The sequence below is a fragment of the Lissotriton vulgaris genome, chromosome 3_1, assembly GCF_964263255.1.
Source record: "Lissotriton vulgaris chromosome 3_1, aLisVul1.2, whole genome shotgun sequence".
In the NCBI taxonomy this organism is placed as follows: domain Eukaryota; kingdom Metazoa; phylum Chordata; class Amphibia; order Caudata; family Salamandridae; genus Lissotriton; species Lissotriton vulgaris.
In genome coordinates this window covers 297,730,605-297,749,534 of record NC_141689.1, presented here as the reverse complement: position 1 = coordinate 297,749,534, position 18,930 = coordinate 297,730,605, and the positions used below count along the sequence as shown (strand labels likewise).

Below are 18,930 nucleotides of genomic sequence, written 5' to 3'. Positions count from 1 at the left end.
TGAAACTGCAAGAAATACCGCTATAAAACGACCTGGGCGGATAGCTTCCTATTTACATTTCCCGTATTTACATCGAGATGAACAGGCAGAAAACAGTGTTTTTGGTTCAAGCTCTTTCATTGGATTGATTGTCTTTCTATGTCTTCACAAATATATCGAGGTAACTAGAGGCAGAATAAATCGTTTGCAACTTTGCAACAAGAGGGGGAGGGGCTTTAAGAGTACCCGAGGAAGGTGGTGGGGTACACACCTCCTCTAGCGATCAGGGTGGCTCAGCGAACTGAAGTCTCCTCCCTCACAAGCGTGCTGCCTTAGGAGTCAAGAGTTTGAATCCTCCCTACAACCCAGATTCATCCTTCCGATGCCGTTAAATCTAAAGCGCTCAGAAACGGTAGAGGTGCTACATTTTGGCGCTATATCTAGCCTGAGTGTTGCCCTCTCGCTGGCTGAGGTACACTTCTTGTCTGTGTAATGTGCTACTTGCCTGGTTATTATTGCGCTCAGTGTGAGGAGAAGCGCGAGCTTAAGGGGGTCTGCGGTGCATTAGAGCTCAGCCAGCCAGGGTCTGCCTCCCATTACTGAGCTCTTTCCCTGGGATGGTCCCCATTTACACCGGTGTGTGCCGTGTGATATACTGCATGTCTTGGTAACATGGCGACAAGAGACACGAAGTGCCGGGAATATACAAGTGCCGACACAGTTTCTTGACTGAACACACTTAATCCCTGTTTGTTTTCGGATGGCGTCCTCTAGAGAGGAGGGGGCGCGTATCCCTTTGAAGGGGGCAGAGTTAAGTGCCTGTGACAGCGCTGTTCCCGGTAAGGTCCGTCTGTCCAGTGATGGCAGGGCACGTCGGATGGTGCCCCCCTCCCTTAAGTGCACTCACTGCACGTGGGTGCCACAGACCCATAAAACGGCCGCAGGGCTCCAGGCTGAAGCAGCAACCTCCCAGCCTGAGCTAAGCTGTCCTGAAGTGCAGCGCACGCGGGTTTGTGAAATTCTTTGACGCAGCTGTGTAGAAGTAACGACATCAATTTTAAAAAGTTTATAAATCCTCGAAATTTAAAACGTTAAGGGCTAAGGTAGGTGCCCAGTATAGCGCAGTAAAAGGTGTCATGCAAGGTTTTATTTCAATTTACCACCCAAGGGAGAACATACACAGTGGAGACGCGCTTGGAGATGCTCGCAGCAAGGGTTCCCAGTCCCAACTCCCTGCCCCCCCTTACCCTGGCACCGGTGAGAGGTGGATAGAAGGAGGGAGGAGCCCGCCCTCCCCCTGCACAGCTCTACCCCCAGGTCACCGCCAAAACAAACACAGCCCATCGCAAGCATCGCATGGCCATGTGCCCCGTCAGACGAGAGGCATACCCCCTGCAGAGAGGAGGCGAGGGAGCATCCCGGAGAGGGCAGCCTGTCACAGGAGGAGGAGGGGGGGAGTGGAGCAACTGGCGAACCACAGCCAAATGAGAGGAAGTGAATAGAGTGGCAAAGACGGGAGAAAAGAAGACAAAAAAGAGGGATGTGAATTAAAATAAAGAAGAAAAGGGAGAAGAGAAAGGCACATTGGAGGAGTACAAATAATAATAGATGAAGGGGGAAGAAATGGAACAAAATGTGGAAAAAGGAGGAGAACAGAAAGGATAGGCAACGAGTGAAAGGTGCGCCGACAGAGGCTGGAGTTTCGATAATAAACTTCGTAGAAGGCTTTGATCTTTCTGGATGAAAGCACGGCTCCACGCGGACGACTGGAGGGCTGCCCGAGGTCCTGCCGCTGCCTGTGGCACCCCGGCAGCGAGAGCTTCCCTCTCTGCCCCCCGTCTTGATCCTGCTCCAACAGCGCCCCCTAGCGGCCGGGTCCTGCGCTTCGGAAAGGGAAGGCAGGAGTAAGCTGAGGTGACCGCTGGGACAGACACTGCCGCCCTTCACCCGGGCCAATGAGAGAGCGGGGCGCCCTCAGCCGCGGGGTCTGCCGCAGTCTGGGCTGCCTCTGGCTGCTTCTGGCCCTGGGACTGGCCTGGACCTACAGAGAGGAGGCGGAAGACTCCGACAGGTGGGTGATTAGGACCAGGCTCGCAGGGAGACTATAGCGCCCCCTAGCGGCAGCCTGCTGCGGTGCTGCCCTGGCGGAAACCTCACACCCGTGAGTAGTGTTTAAAATGTGTGTTGCGCGGGAGAAAAGTGAACTGCAAGTAAAGAGGTTATTATTCATCTAATTCTGAACACTTTATCTATCTATCTATCTGTCTATTCATCTAATTCTGAACACTTTATCTATCTATCTATCTGTCTATTCATCTAATTCTGAACACTTTATCTATCTGTATATATATATATATATATATATATATATATATATATATATATATATATATATATATATATATATATATATATATATATATATATATATATACACACACCTTGGCAGCAGTACACACCTATCTAACCCTAACCTGAACCTTTGTGAGTGTGTGCAATTTTTTATTTGCATCCGCATGCTTGGTTTGACTTTTAACGCCATGCATGTATGGTCTTTTCCTATATGATTGGTTATAGTGAAGGTGATTTGTAATCTTCGGACAGCCCCGCGCTGCTGCTGACGAACGCTTCTCAGTGTCCAGGGAAAGGCGAGAAGTCCAAATCCTGCCAGGTCTTGGCATGCGACCTTTGCAGAGCATAAGTCGCACTTAATCATCATTTGAGGGGTCCTTCTAGATGTGTTCCGGCTCTCCCTCCCTTGTGTATTTTTAGATGTACAGCGCCCTCCCCAAATAGCAGTCGAGAAACTGAAAATACTTTACATAACCATGTTGTAGAACTGCAAACAACGAAGGCACAACTCTAACAATAAAGCTTTTTTGTTTTACACATTTTACACCATGTGAGAAAGTTTCCAGTTTGATGGTTCTAAAACTAATTGGATTAACAAGATTGTATATATATATTCCCTTTCAGGGAGATGTGTTCAGAAAATAAGATAGCGACAACCAAGTACCCCTGCTTAAAAACCACCGGGGAGCTGACCACGTGTTTCAGGTAGGACACTTTCAACGTTTCATTTAAAAACCATGGGAGAAAAACAACTATATTTTCTCCACGAACAATTTCAATACAAAAAACTGGAAACATTGATTTTCGCCGGAAATAAAGGCAAGTGAGTCCAGGCTGGCGGTATCACCAGGAGTAGAGCGCAGCAGGAAACAGTGGGTAGAGGAGGGTTTTCTGAAGGTCAAATCCATTTTCCGGCACTTTTTATTATTATTTGCGATCCTTTTCAAGCCCAAAGGCAGTGTTTTTGTATGAATTGTCTGTTAGAAAGCCCCTGAAACCTACTCTGTTCTGCAATCCTGTCAAGTAGCCTCACACCAAATGTGACGCATTTGGCTACTGCTAGCCTTTTACAGACATCGCTTCGACGCTTTGCATTCTGGGACTTGTACTGTAGATTTCCGTTATAAATATGGTCTTACTCTTACACGTTGGGTACAGGGAGTTGACCTTGCGGCGACATAGCTGTCAACTCACACAATAAGGCTGTTGTTTATTATTTTTGGGGAGGAGAGTGAGAGGGTCGACGCTAAAATAGCACTATGAATTGTTTTACTTGCCGACCTACGGTGTGAAACTACAAGCCCCAGCATGCTTAGCGACGAAGCCCGAAAGAGCAGGACTGGCCGATTGAATTCCTTATGGCAAATCACTGTTAGTTCAATACACCCATGTCACCTATTCTTTCTGCTGTTAATCGCCCTTTTGCGTGTGAATTGTGTTTCCTGGAGGGTAAACTCCATTTCCATATGTGTACTGTATATTATTTTCAAAGTGAACACTTGTGTCTTTCGTGTTGGCAGGGGACCCATTTTTAAACTGTTTGCTTGTTGTGTACAGAAAAAAAAGAGTAGAGCAAATTATAAGCAGAGATAATTTGCAGCGTTTGGCTGGCAGTGTCAGCGGTTGTTTGCCTTTGTTGCTCGGTATCTGTGGCCTGCTGGAGGCCTGGCCTGCTGGATATTTGGCAGTGCACCCGACTGCTCTTGAGAGCTGCATTCCTGGAACATATTTGATGCAGCTTCTGCTGAGCAGGAAATGCCGGGCTAGCTGATCAGAACGTGGATGTCCAACCTCACGTGTGGAGAGCAATACTTTAACTGTTGAACATCTGAAATATTCTTTTAGAGTTTTCTTGCTTTTTTTTTTAACAGAAACCCACGTGTACTTTTCTTTCGGAATGTTGTCTGTTGAATGTGCTCCTAAAGATGTTATGTTGTTGTGGTATGCAGATTCGTAGAGCCTGCTATCACCCGGGATGGGATCCTGGTGCTGAGCAGATGTGAGTCTACGCACACCTAGGGCCTAGTGAGACTACTCGAAAAGTCAGGTCTTCAGCTTCTTGTGGTGGCGGCTGGTATCTATGGGGAGTGGTGAACGGGCAAATGGATGGTGGGTAAAAAATAAATTAAAGTCCACTCACCTGCGACACGTCCTCCTCCTCACTGCACGTCTTCCACCTGCACTCTGGTGTTCAGCGCAGGACCCAGTGTAGTGCCTTAACCAATCCTGGCACTGCTCTCATCCAGCATGAGAGCAGCGCCAGGATTGGAGCACTCCTGAGGGCACTGCAGGCCTGCACTTGCTCTAACCCAGCTGTCTTAATACTGCTTGGTTAGAGGTTTCAAAGTGCGCATGTCTGGCTGGGCATCGCAAGATGGTCAGCCAAAGGGACATGCCCACTTTGAAATTAAGTGCCCAGCAGCCCACCCTTCTCTCTGCTGCTGCTCTCAGTAAGACCCACCCCGTTCTGACTCTTGGTTCGGGGTGGGCGAAGGAAAAAAAATGGCAATAAATTACCTTCATTGCCATTTTATTTTTCATTTCTAGGGCTTGGGGGCATTTTGGTTAGTGCGGTGACGCTCCTCCGCTTACCGGAGTGAAGAAGTGAGGAGGAGGCGGCTCTTACGTGTAGGGGCCATTTGTGTAACGCATCTTAAGGGGCCCCCCTCCGGACTCAATTGAGGAGCTCTCCGGCCAGGGAATTGTGCTGTGGAGGCCCCCTGGAGCTTAGGGGCCTCTCCAAACCGCGGGTGCTGCCGGGCTGTGGGGGCTGCGGGGGCCTATGTTATGCCACTGATAGGGGCTAGGTCATTCCACATTTTAGGAGCGATGTAGGAGAAGGCTCAACCTCCGCATCGGGTTTCCGTATTTGTGGGATTTGTGCGAGTAGTAGTGCGGATGGGCAGAGGTGTCTCGAAGGCTTGCGAAAACTGATGCAATTATTTAGGTGTGCTGGGCCAATGTTCTGTAATGCATTGAAAGTGTGAGTGAGAAGTTTTGACACATCTGTATCTCTGGATCAGTTTCCCTATTTTATATCTAGTTTTCGGAACGGCAGGTTGCTTTGCTGTTTTAGTGCAGTCAACCATGGACCAGTGAAAGCACTACACACTTGCGTGCTCTCGGTCACGTCAAAAGAATGCTTCAAAGTGCTTTTGGTGTTGCAGTAGCCAAATTTGCTCTTAATCATAGCTGCCAAGTAGCATAATGTCACTTGTGACCCCTTCAGCAAGCCCTGGATTTTTAGCCAACAACATGGTGCATTCTGGAGCTTGTTATCTGGCTTTTATTATTGTAGCAGGGGGTCAAAAGTGTCACCAGGCAAAGTGCTTTCAGTTGAAAAAAGTAAGATGAAAGCGTGCCTCTGAAATTGAGCAACTCTGCTCCACAAGTATTGTGCTGAATTCATGTGTCAGTGTTTTGTCGATTTTTGATAAAAGCCCTTCCCTTGTTTTGTGTGTCTTGCATTGTTCAAGGGAAAGCCTGAGTAGCAGAACAGGTATCACGAATGATAATGTTGTGGGTGCACAGTTCTAAATGCCAAGTAGTTGTATAGTCTTGGTTTCACGAGGCCCACCTATGTAATTAACATCAAAACATGGCACACTGAGATTCTGTTGGCCCATATTTACAGTAGAAAATAGGGTGGCCAGCAGTTCATTATCACTTCACAGGACACTTAGGATGCAGAGACGTCAGATGTTCTTAATGTAGGGACGAAGAGGGCAGACTCTGCTTCATGAAGCTCATTTGTGAGGTTTCATTCCATATCGAACATTTAGATCTGTGAATCATGTTTGTGCTCCTAAATTCCAATTCCAGGGATGGGGTGACTGAGCTTTCCGAGTGCAAGACGCTCTTACATTAAATTGGCTACCACTAAATATCCGTGGAGACCATTAACCTTTCAAGTTCTGCAAACTTCTGAAGACTTCGCTTTTCACACTTTAAGGCATCTCTCCCACCTTTTGCGTTCTGTTTTTGCCTAAAGCTGTGAGAGACCCGTGTCATGGTATATGTTACACTCTCTAAAATTTCCCAAAAATGAATAAATAAAGAAATAAAAGTCTGCACTCCTCTAAATCATCCCCCTGTTCTGTTTGAAATATATTGTTCTGACCAGCAGATATCGAATATGTCCTTATTAATGCACCATACCGCATCTGAGTTCCATTCCCGCTACCTCCTCCTGGGGTGAGCCTTGACGGCTCATGGTCACTATGCGTAGAGTATTGCGTATGGAAAGACAGTAGTTGGCGCGCACATCACATGGAGAATAGGCATCGGGAGACAGAATGCGCAATAGGCATACTAGTGTCATATTTTAAAATCCTATAGGCCTCCGCACAGTGGTTTGTTCCAAGGTTTCTGCGTATCTGTACTATCCATCGGCCTCTAGCCTTCTTGTATGCAGATCAAAAAAAAGCACATGTTGAACTGTCTCCGAAATGTGGTTGCAAGCCGGACAACCCTGAGTTAGAGTCCCCCCCCCAGTTATTTGTCAGGGAGCGAAGTGGCAATACTCCGTGCCTGAATTGTAGATACAGCTTTTTCGCAAGGGGAGGCTGGATGACATCAAGAACAGGTTCTAGGCTATATTGCTCTCTAATCTCTAGGAAGGATGCAGTCATTGTACCAGTCACAGGGTTCCTCTTAATTTGATTAATTGTATATTCCCTAAAGATCTTTGACAGGGTCTTCCTGGATATAAACATGCTGCTTCCTTCAGCGTTGGCCCATAGGTCTCCCATCCCCATAGTTTCTAAGGAGTTTTTAATATACGCCAGCCATGGTATTTTCGTAGCTCCTTGTAGGCTCAGCACTTCCTTTAGCTCGGCTCTAAAAGCTTCTAACTCTGGGGTACTCCGTAAGCGTCACCAATGTAAATTCCGTTCAGTGGGTGCCTTTTAGATAACAACTTTAATATCTGATCCCTCCATGATCACTTTCCTAAAATATGCTCCTAATAAGCCCTGTATGGTATATCTGGGCTTGCTTCCAGCAGTGTGGCATTTTATGAGTAGGGAAGTCCTCGAGCTTTACCTTGAAAACCACTCTTAACCCAACTGTATTTTATTTTTTCTCCTCATGCAACTAAATTATGCGCTACTGAGCAATCACTTCATGAACTTATTCCTCTGCTCCTGATTTTGCTAAGATTTAGAGTTTGCAGAATAAGGCTGAACACTGGTTGTAAGAGTGAGATAGACACCTTGACTGAAACCCATTGGATGTCACTCAGGGCAAGGCAGGGAGCCGGTGCCTAGCCTCGCACTTTGTGTGGATGTATGACGTTACAACGCATGCTTTTACCACGCATGCCGTTACAACGCAGTTTTTACAACGCATACCATTACAACGCATAGCGCTTTGGGGTGCTGGATAGTGAATAGTTTAATGTACTATTCCAACTCCAGTCGCCGTGGATAGTAGGGAAGGTGTTGGATAGTAAATTAAATCTATTCCCTATCCTAGAGTGCCCCCCAGCGCAATGCGTTGTAATGGTTTGCGTTGTAATGGTTGCGTCGTAATAGTAGTGCGTTGTAAAAGTTTCGTTGTAAAGGCTGTTTACCACTTTGGGTACATCAAGTGGTGAAGTTAGGAGTACTGAAGCACTCAGTCCTAACTGGTAATCTCAAATCTCCTAATTGAACAACTTGTTTGATACTGGGCAACTCCACTTTTCCCTATGCTACTGACTCATCTGCCTTTGAGCTAGAACTTCGAAACAGGTTCAACACAATCAAAAAGCATCAGGGGTTTATTCTGAGCTCAGCTCCTGTGTTCTCACACGATTTAATCATATTTTCGAGCCAAAGGGGGTATAGTTGTCACCTGGTGAGCGCCTCGTCCTGTCCCTGACCGATGAAACATCATAGAGCGCTATCTGGTATGCCTTTGACATTCATTTCTGCGAGTTAGACGAGTTAAAAGGCATCCTGACAACTCCGGGCCTCGCTATTTCCTTAACATGCTGATTTTGTGGCTCTGCCCCGAAGCTGGGGATCGGATGGTTCCAAAGTTTGGGTTTTATTATTCCCAGAAACCCTGCTCCATGTTTCAGCCGTTGTTGTTGGAGCAGGTCCGGGTGAGCTGATCTGAGATCGGCGGCTCCGATGCAGTGAGTGGGCAGGTTATGAAAGCGCAGGCTGCGTTAGTGACGCATACTGGTGTGAATTTAACTGCTCCTATGGGGGGACTCCACCCTTTCAATGACTCCAGCTCTTGATGTGTTCCGTGGTTGTAGCTGGAGTCTTGGCCACCCTCCCCCATCCCACTCTCACTCTTCCACAGTCACCGGGACTTATTTTCCCATCATCAAATGTTGGCCCAGAGCAAGAGACTCAAAGGCAGAAATGGGAGAAGGAAGATGTAAAGAAAGGGAAAAAGCAACAAAGGGAGACATCGGTGATGAAAAGAACATACAAGGCTAAAAGCAAGAGACGGAAAGTGTAGGATGCTGAAGAAAGAGGCCTCTCAGCTGGTGTCGCACTGGTCTGCTATAGCGCCTTGACACCTCCGGCTTTACAAGTGCCATCCTTTCCTATCCTATCCTTTACAAATGAAGCACTGCTGATCGCTGTTTCCCTTCCCCGCTGCGCTTGTGCACTTTTCTAAATGTTCCTTTGCATCCGAAGTGCCTGAGCTGCTCCCTGGAGGGAGCCCCTCTCTACCTTGCAGTGTCCTCTTCCTTGTTGCCTCCAGCGGGGTCACTTCAGTAGATGTTCTTTACACCTTCCTCAAGTTGCACTTGCATCTGCAACACGTTCCTTTCTAAACAGTCCAATTAAAGATTATAAATTAAATAGACACATTTTACTGGCATGCTGAGCGGTGGTTCGATGGTCTTCGTCTATTTCCCAGTGGGAGGCAGGCTGGCCTCCCACTGGGAAATAGACGAAGACCATCCCATGAGCAATTTATTCTGCAGTTTCAAGGTGTGTGTCCATAAAGAATGTAAATAGAGGCAGAATATGGATCCTGAAAGCTGGTGGCATTAATCTAGAAGGGCAGAAGGATTTTAGTTGCTCTCAGCTAAATGTAATTTTGCCTGCTGGGGTGCTCTCTGTACTCTTTAAATAGAGGCGATTTTCCAGGACTTCGATATATCTTATCACCACAAATAATCTGATTCCTTACCTTGTTGTGCATTTCAAATAAAATGACTGGAGACCTTTGGACTATAGTATGGCTGGGCTAATGGCACGCGTGTCTACTGCATTATTGAGGGCTCCTGCCAAGTGCTGGATGGAGAGCAGTGGCTTCTTCTACAGTGCAATCAGCAACAAACATTTACTGCGTTCACTAAATGACAGGGATTTGTTGGAAGATGGCTTAGGTGTGGTTGCTGGTACATGGAGGATGCAGTGAGCATTATAGTCAGAAGCCGAAGGAGGGGAGGAGCGGGTACCCTGTATGTGATTGACAGGCACACATAAGTTGGAAAAAATCGGTTGAGGAAGCACAGTAGCGCCATGATTCTCCATGTGGATTGGACAAGGCGCATTGTTTGTACTAGTATTGACATTGGAAATGGATAGACAATTATATGAATCTCTTCATATGCAAATGGAACTACTGTTATGTTATGTGGTTTTGTTATGCATTTTTTTGTAGAATGTATTGTTCACTCAATGGAGTAATTTTGGTTTTGAGGACCAGATGTTTCCAATGCTGATGACTTCAGTGCTTTAAATGGGCAGGTACTATCCGGTACCGTACCTGCACTTCTTTAATTTGAAAGGAAGAGTACCTGCACCTCTCAGCACTGCTGCAATACATTTAATGGGAGAGTATCAGCACTTCTAGGGGGGGAAAAAACTGGTACTCTGAATAGTGAGTACCTGCACTTCTATATCTCCATTTAAAGCACTAGATGGATTACTTTGTTGAAAGGAAACTTTTCTCCCTCTTCATAAACACATGATGTTAGGTAATTGTTTTAATAGCTGGCGGTGAGAAATCCACCCTAGTGGTGCTGTAACTGCCCCATTCTGGCCTTCTTTGTTCACAAAACGATAAGCAAGTCACACAATCAATCAGGATTTGTAGAGCGCGGCTGCTTCACCCGTGAGGGTCTCAGGGCACTGTCAGATCATGCTGCCCGTTCTCCTATTGGTTGATCATCCAGTGTCCCTTTGAAGAAAGAAAGAATCATGTAATCTGGTAGAATCTCTCCACCAGAAAGGAAGCTCTTCATTGGCCTGCTGGTGCACCACTCATGGGGACTTTAAACTGGATTCTTTAGGCTCTAGCAAGCCAGTAAAGAGCATGCGGTGTTGATGGGGCTCTTGCGTAAATTTAACAATTACAAGAGAATCTGGTACTCATTTGGAAGACCTTCTACAGGAGTCTGTAAATTAAGGTGCCTGCTCCTGATTGGGCTGAAGTAGGGTCTGTTTTCTAGTCACGTAGTGTTTATGTGTGGAATGTCCTCAAGTTTCTGCGTAAAGTTGTATTCTTTCACCTAAAATGCATAACGTGTCAGTGAGCCCGCTGATGTAGACCTGCAAAATTGCGTTTGCAGCTCAAACTCAATTTGAGAAAGAAGTCATTTTGTGTATTCTGCAACTCTTTATGCTGGGGATAATGAACTCCAAATGAATGTAAACCTCAATCATTGGTGGTTTTAAGTTAAAATATAGAAAAATGCAGAGGACCAAATGCCAATCTGCCTGAGATGGGAACCTGGGTATACTGGAAACGTGGAACGGATGGCTCTGTGGGTCACAATCGTGATTGGACTCAGACGATTAAGATGGGCAGCTTCATGAGTGGAAGCAGCTCTGTTACTGTCACCAATTCATTTGGTGCTTTGCGGTGTAGCCATAACTCGTGGTTGGGGATCCTTGTTGAGCTCATCCTGAGACTTTGACATGTGAAGGATAGGCACAGCTCAGAGGTGTTATGTCAGACTGACTTTTCTCCTGAAGAGGTCCCCCTGAAATTAGTTTGTGGGTTGAAACGTTGACACTGAAGTGGGGATTATCCAATAGGAATAGATTCCAACCCTGAATAAGCAGTTGTACTGAACTGAGTATTGACATTGTGGATATCCCTAATGTATGTATGTATCATTTTATTGTTTCACCACGGCTCTTGTGAGTACTACTCCATCTCTACTTTTTTGATTCACTTATCACCTATTGGTAGAATAATCAATTGTGATCAATGTAGACGATCAGACTTGGAGTGTATTTAAACTTCAAGGGCAATCACGATAGAGACCCATAGAACCATTTGTTTCCTGTAAGTTTAAAGAAAACAGGAAAAAAAATTACTCAGAGGAATCGTATTGTCTCTGGAAACCAGTTTCCATATCTATGGTTCATATTTTTCCATAGTTTACGTTGGAATATTCATTCAATTGCCAAGTGATTTTTAAAACTAATATTCAATGCCAAGACATTTTGTTTTCACCTGTGCAATAGGGTGATGATTGTTGCACTCTTCGTGTATGGTGGTACTAACTAACCATGACCCAACAGATGCAGGAAACACTTGAACAGTGAAGGTGAAGTCTGCTGACATAATCAATAGAGGCAAATAGTCTTGAATTTAAGTTTAAACTAAATAAACCGTTTATTGTAATGGTAGTATATTTTTTGTGCAAAACTGTTATTAGATGACTAGCATTATTAGGGCACAGAGAAGGGCAAAACATTACTTATGCCATTTTTTCAAGTGCCATTTTAAAATCTGGTGTTATAAGTACCCAGAGAATTACCGTTAGTGGGTTTTCTTTTACAATGTAGAATAACTTGCTTGTGTAAGCAGCCTTTGTACATAATATTCCTCTCAGTACTTTATTTGAGAAGGTGGTTTCAGGTGCTTAGCACCAACGCTTAATGGTTAACACCAGTACTTATGACAGTCTGCCACATGGTGGCACTGTTTGCCTAAATTTGAGATTAACACAACAGTTGTTTATTCATTCAATATAGATTAAAATTGACTAATACTTTTCAGCCAAGCCGTTCTTAAAGCTATGGGAGCCTCGAATAGTCTGAAGTTTTACACTTGTAGAGTGTGATCTTTGGTAGTTCAGCAACAATGGGGCTGGCAGGGGTTACTGGGCCCGACCGTAGGGGTTGAGGTAATTTGTCACCAATGTCCTGGGGCCCATCCTATCATGGCTTTGTGAATTGGCCAAGTGCAGGCCCTTCCGCAGTTGACTCTGGGGGACAAACTCCTGCATCTAATGCTATTTTTTACTGACTCGTGACCCAGCTGCGAGAGAAAATCTGAATTTTAACACAACGCAGGGTCTGAGTTCCTGCTGTAATCAGGGCTTAGATATAGACTTTTACACTTTCCACCATGTGTGGATGCTGGTTTAATTATGTATACCTAGTACAATTTACATGTGTTAAAAAATGCAGCTATGAACTAGGGAATAAGCAAATTGTGTCTTTTTCAAACCTATGTCTGCATTTGTACGTTCAAAATATTTTTGGTCAATCTGGCCCCAAGCAAGCATTGAAGTTCTTTTAACCTTTTTTTTAAATGAATAGCATTCAGTGAAACATGTATATATCAAGGCTTGCCAAACACCCATGTCTAATATGTGAGCCACATGTGCAAAATGAATCAAATATAGATATCCAAACAACACAACGAAAGACGTAGTATAAAAAGCTCCAAGTGGGTGGACGGCTAAACACCACAGATAAGTTATTGACATTCCAAATTAATATTTGTCATATGTTTTGCAGCAAAATGAATTCCATCTAGAGTGCGCTGGATTTTCTATCATATGTGAGAGTCGCGTATATACAGTCGAAATCCAGATGTTTGAGTGATATTTCCTCCAGTGCTGTCATACCAATTGAGATGGGATGCTTTACTTTGATGGAGGATATGTGCTCTGTTTTGGATGCGTAGGAAGGGGGTGGGCCCTTTCAGCAGTAGCAGTCCAGTACAAATAGTCTGTGTGATGCATTGAGTAGTTTTGGTTTGACAAAGGTATAAACATAGTGCATAGGGGGATCTTCTATCATGCAAGTCTTTTTTCCAAACACTGTGAGAAATTGGGTTACTGGTTGACTGGGATGTGAGCCCTGGTCAAAAGCTTGATTTTAATAGCTCTCAAGCCACACCAAGGTTCAGGGCCTGAGAGGAACAACATTGGGGGCCAGAAACGTGGAGCAGGTGGGTCCAGGAGCTGTTTGGAGAGCCTTTCATTCCCAGAGACTTAGATTAGAAGGCCTGCAGGCTAGACCTTGGAGTCACTCTGGGGTCCTGGGTTTAAGATGAAATTGCAGGTCCAGTTGTTCTTCTCCAGGCTGGAGGGCAGCATGTCGGCACCGCTCAGTAGCACATCAGCAATTTAGAGCAGCATCCCAGCAGAGTGGCAGTCATTGTAGCAGGACAGCAGCCCTTCTTACTGACAGAGAATGCACAGATCCACAAGTGTACTGAAAAGTTGGTGTCTGAGGTCCTACTTTTACACCCTGGTGCCCTTGTTCTGTAAGATGGAAGAAGCTTACAGACAGTTACTTCGACAGGCATGGAATTCCCTGCATGCCCTGGCTCCCTGCTGGTTGAAGTGGCATTGAAGGGTCGTTAGGCCCTTTGAGTGAAGGCAGAATACAGGCTATTCAGTTGCAAGTGTGTCCGTGCTCAGCTCCGCCCCCTCATCCTGCCAGCAGATAGCGCACTCAGACACATCTAATCCCTCTATTGCATGGTTGTCTGGGAGGAATTTATAAAATTTAACTGTCAGATACACCCAGTCATGTGACCCAGGCTAGGCTATAGGCACCCAAGGACTAAGAGCAGAATAATGCCCACTTTCTGAAAGTGGAATTTTTAAAATTGTGATTGAAACCCCAACTTCACCATCAAATATCGCTCTTCTCCACAATTTCAAAGACACCAAACATGACATAGCTTCCAGCTTCCAATTGGAAATGACTGCATATTAAATGTAATATGGCAACTCTAATGTTATCCTATGGGAGAGGTAGGCCGTGCAGTAGTGAAAAAAAATGAATGTAAGAGTTTTTCACTACCAGGACATGTGAAACATAAAGATACATGGCCTGCTTTTTAAATACATTGCACCCTGCCCTCTGGGCTGTCCAAGGACCTACCTTAGAGTGACTTATATATGTATTAATAAGGAAGGGTTGGGCCTTGCAAAAGGTTTGCTTTGCCAGGTCGAAATGGCAATTTAACACTGCACACACAAGCTGCAATGGCAGGCCTGAGACATGTTTACTAGACTACTTAAGTGGGTGGCACGACCAGTGCTGCAGGCCCACTAGTAGCATTTCATTTACAGGCCCTGGGTACATGCAATACCACCCTACTAGGAGCTTACATGTAAATTACATATACCAATTGGGTATAAGTCAATTGTACTATGTTTTTAGGGAGAGAGCACATGCACATTATTAATGGTTAGAAGTGGTAAAGGGTAGAGAGTCCAAGGTCCATCAAAAACGAATTCAGTAAAAAATAGGAGGAGGAAGACAAAAAGGTTGGGCATGCAGAGAGGGCCAGGTTCAACAGACACTTCCTGTCCTAGACCGACATGTGAGAACATAATGCCTGCTGTGCATTAACATCTAGTTTTGCTTCCATTGAACTAATTAGACTAACACCCCTGAAATAAATGATTTGCAGGTGAAAAGTTCAGGACTGGAAAAAAATTCCATAATGACCTGGAGTGAAACAGACATTCTAATGTTACATGGAAGCTGGCATTTCTTGTATCTAGCCTTTGCCTATTTTTCTAATTTTATCAATGACCTTGCCATGTAGAAAGAAATTGACATGTTTACTATAAAGTCAGAACTTCTTAGTGAACTTGTGATGTCTTCAGTCCTACTGCCAGAGCCAACGCTGTACTAAACGCCGATCAAAACATCCCCGGTAAATAGTACAGGAAGATTATAGCTTTTTAAATTTCCGTTCCTTATTTGCTTCTTATACTGAACATCTGAAGTGATTAGCTTAAGGGGTTTGTGATTGAAAGTCAATATATTGCCCATGTGGTGCCCGGCTACAGATTGAACACACAGCTCTGGTTTGTACCAGTGAGCACCCACATGAAGTAATCCAACACAGACCAGGACTGGGTTCTCAATTGCACAAAAATGCGCTGTCGACAGTGCTTGCACTAACTCTCAAAGGTAGCAGATGCAATAGAGAGCAGAGCAGTGAAATATGGACCAGCGGTTCAAACCTCACATCCAGCTGCAGGAGGATCTGTCCTGCCTTTGGAGGTACCCCTCAGCAGGGGGCATTGGGCCGTTGCCCTTCCTATTTGGAACACATTTAGTTTACTTTCCGAGATACTCCAAGCCCATGTTACTCTTGTTGGTATAAAGGCACAGGGAAAAGGGCTCTTTCATTACATGAGACCACAACACAGGATGTACCTTAGTGAAGACCTGGTCAGTGCACCTTATTACTGGTAATGCACTGCCCGTAGGACAGCCGAAAGATCGCTCCTGCCCTGAGTCAGGGCCGGCTCTAGGCATGTGCAAGCTGTGCACCTGCACAGGGCCACCAAACCCTAGGGGCCACCACGCCAATACATATCCTTAATATATTAATCCTCTGAGGATGGATGCATATTTGCGTGGTGGCCCCTGGCAGGGATTTGGCGGCCTCCGGCTCTGTTCCACTACTAAACACCCTGACCCCCTCCCCTCTTTACTGGCCTGCGCGCTTCGCCCCGCCCGGACCACCTCTTCCGGGCCCCCTACCTACGCTCCTTGCCCAGGGCCACCATGAGCCTAGAGCCGGCCCTGCCTGAGTGCAGTGTGTTGATGAAAGTCAGACCGGCTGTTTGATGCAGGTGATCTGTCATTCACAGTGCAGGCAACAACACGGCCTGCTTTAGAAAGGGAGGGGACTGAAATCCCCCTGCAGGCACATGCAGTGATTAAGTGCACCTGGCTGCAGGCGGACGCCAGGAGAATCTTTGGGACCAGCTTTTCTCCCTTTCAATGGATGCCCGCGGGAAGTGCACTGACAGTACAACACCTCCTTGAGGTGGAAAATCAGTGCACCTCCTGACTACTTTTTTGTGTCTGTACCCACCTCTATAATATGATGCAGGTGCAGAGGCAAAGAGTTTCCTCGTCTGCATTAGACCCCACCCCCATACAAATGAGGGCACAACCCCTTAAGATTGTGCAGACGCTACATGTGTGTCAGCGCTACCTCAAATACGGAAGAGATTGCACTCGTCTCTGTAGCCCCTTCTGCATTATTAAAGTGTTGTATGGTGTAGAAAGCACTCATGCACCCAGAGCACTTTTTGTAACGTAGCCCTTGGTGCACACCCACAATCCACTCCTCTTGGAGTAAATACAGATGAGCAGGAATCATGTTGTATGTTATCACACATTTTAGATCACAGTTCTAATTTTGATAGAGGAGCACATAAACAGCTTACAAGTATGCTTGCAAGAAGAAGAGAAGAAGAAGAAAGTGGATTTTTAGAGCGCGAATTGCTGCCCTGAGGCGTCCAAGCGCTAGAGGTATCTGTTGGAAGGTGAGTGAGGTTGCAGAGCCGGGGGGGGGGGGGGGGGGGGGGGGGAGAACAGGTTTATTGCGGAGAATTGAACAGGTGTGTTTTTAGTTGTTTGCGGAAAGAGACTAGGTCGGGGTTGGATCTTAAATGCAAAGGAAGGGAATTCCAGATCTTGGCGGCATTGAAAGCAAACGTTCTTCCACCCGATCTTGTCCTTTTGATTCTCGGGACTGTTGCCTTGAAAGCTTGGCTGGATCGCTGGTCTCTACCTGGACGATACTGGTTTACAAGGCAAGAAATTGCAAGTTGCATACTAATGTGTTAATTTCACAGTACTGATTTGACTGTCAATCTACATTCTAAATAATGCAATTGGCCCTGTTTGCTCTAATATGTACAATGATGGAACATGTTCAACTCTTAAGAGAGCCAGATAACAGAGGTCCATTTGGACTTAGATTAAAATATTTTGCATCATTTTGAAACTTTTTGTCACATTTTGTAAATTATATTTGGACCTGAGGAGTGTCAGCACGCTGTACATTAACACAACATTGGTAGGCATGTCAACCTCAACAGTGCATACACATGTAAAAAGGTAAATCAGTTGTTCTATAACGACTGAGAATAGTGTCTGAAGTGAGCAGGTAGGCATATGTATCAAAAATCGGTATAGAAAACAATGGTCCTTGGGCTTCAGGAAAAACACGTGGGCTTCAGGAAAAACACGTCCACCATGGATCAGATTTTCCGCCTTGTTCTCCTCTACTGGAAAATAGTGAGGATCGAGGGGGGGAGTCTCTATATGGTGTTCGTGGACCTGAGGTCCGCATTTGACCTGGTTCCCCGTAAGAAACTATGGGAGGTCCTAAAGGAGCTGGGCGTTCCTTCTCAACTACTGCATGCTATAATTAGGCTCCACGAAGGCAATTTCGCTCAGGTTAGGTGTGGGAGGGATGGAGCGCTGTCCTCTAGGTTCCCAGTTCTCAGAGGGGTAAGACAGGGTTGCGTTCTTGCGCCGACCCTGTTTTGACTCTTTGTTAACAGTATCATACTCCATCTTGACAATGTCAGGGCCAACGACGCACCCCTGCTGGCAGGCAGGAGTGTACAGGCTATTATGTTTGCCGATGATACCCTCCTGCTTTCCAAATCCCCGATGGGGCTCCAACGGATATTAGATGGGTTTGGCGTTTTCTGCAGGCAACATGGTCTGGAGAATAATACAGAAAAAACCAAATTCTTGATATTTAATCCCTCCTTTACAACTAGGTCTAATCCAAAACTGGGTTCTGCAAGGCTGGAAAGGGTAAAAACGTTCCAGTATCTGGTGCTAACTTTACACGAGAACTTATCATGGGGCCCCCAGATAGCCAGATCCAGGTTAAAGCTGTCCCAATTGTCGGGGGAAATTCTGAAGGTCGCAAATAAATCAACCTTTAAATCCATCAGTCCAGCTGTGGAGATGTATAAAACTCAAGCCAAAGCGGACGCATCCTATGGTAGTGAGTTGTGGGGTCACAAAGCTGGGATAGAACTTGCCAGAGTAGAAAATAACTTCCTCAGACGCCTTCTGGTTCCTCCCCAAGGCACACCTTTGCTACCCCTAAGACTAGATCTGGGGCTCCCCTCAATAGGGGACGAATTGGAACTAAAACGGCTGAGGTTCTGGCATAAGCTCTGGTCCACTGGCGAACTTGCACACTACAGGGAAGACCTCAAGCATAAGTTATGATTCTTAACCAGCGTGACAGAATCCCGTGGTTGGCTTTTATCAAGAGAGAACTACATCGTCTGGGACTCCCTGAGTTATGGGAGGTTCCTGAAAGAGGCTGTCAAAGGGTCCCTTGCAAAAGACTGGTTGAAATATTTCAGGAGAAAAGTCTAGTCTCTCTGGTGTGTGCATCCAAAATCGGCACCCTGACTGAATAATTCCTGGATGCCAAAAATTCTTATCATTTCGAAGGTTTTATGGACATCATATTTCCTATTTTAGCAAGGAAACTGTTCATTCAATGGAGGATTGGCACCCTGCCCTTGAAAACCTTCACTTGCAAATGGACAATGCGGGATGATAAAATCTGTCCTGGGTGCAATAACTACGATGA

The 18,930-nt window shown here is 45.6% G+C and overlaps 1 protein-coding gene across 1 annotated transcript in view; it reads left to right on the top strand.

Annotated features, from left to right (window-relative positions):
* The first annotated feature begins 1,429 nt into the window (after positions 1-1,429).
* CCBE1 (collagen and calcium binding EGF domains 1) overlaps positions 1,430-18,930 on the top strand; it is an 824,981-nt gene continuing 807,480 nt past the window's right edge. The window contains exons 1-2 of the mRNA XM_086960489.1: positions 1,430-2,050; positions 2,956-3,036. Of these exons, the coding sequence (XP_086816615.1) occupies positions 1,935-2,050; positions 2,956-3,036 (197 nt within the window). The 5' untranslated portion in view covers positions 1,430-1,934. The remainder of the gene's footprint in view (positions 2,051-2,955; positions 3,037-18,930) is intronic.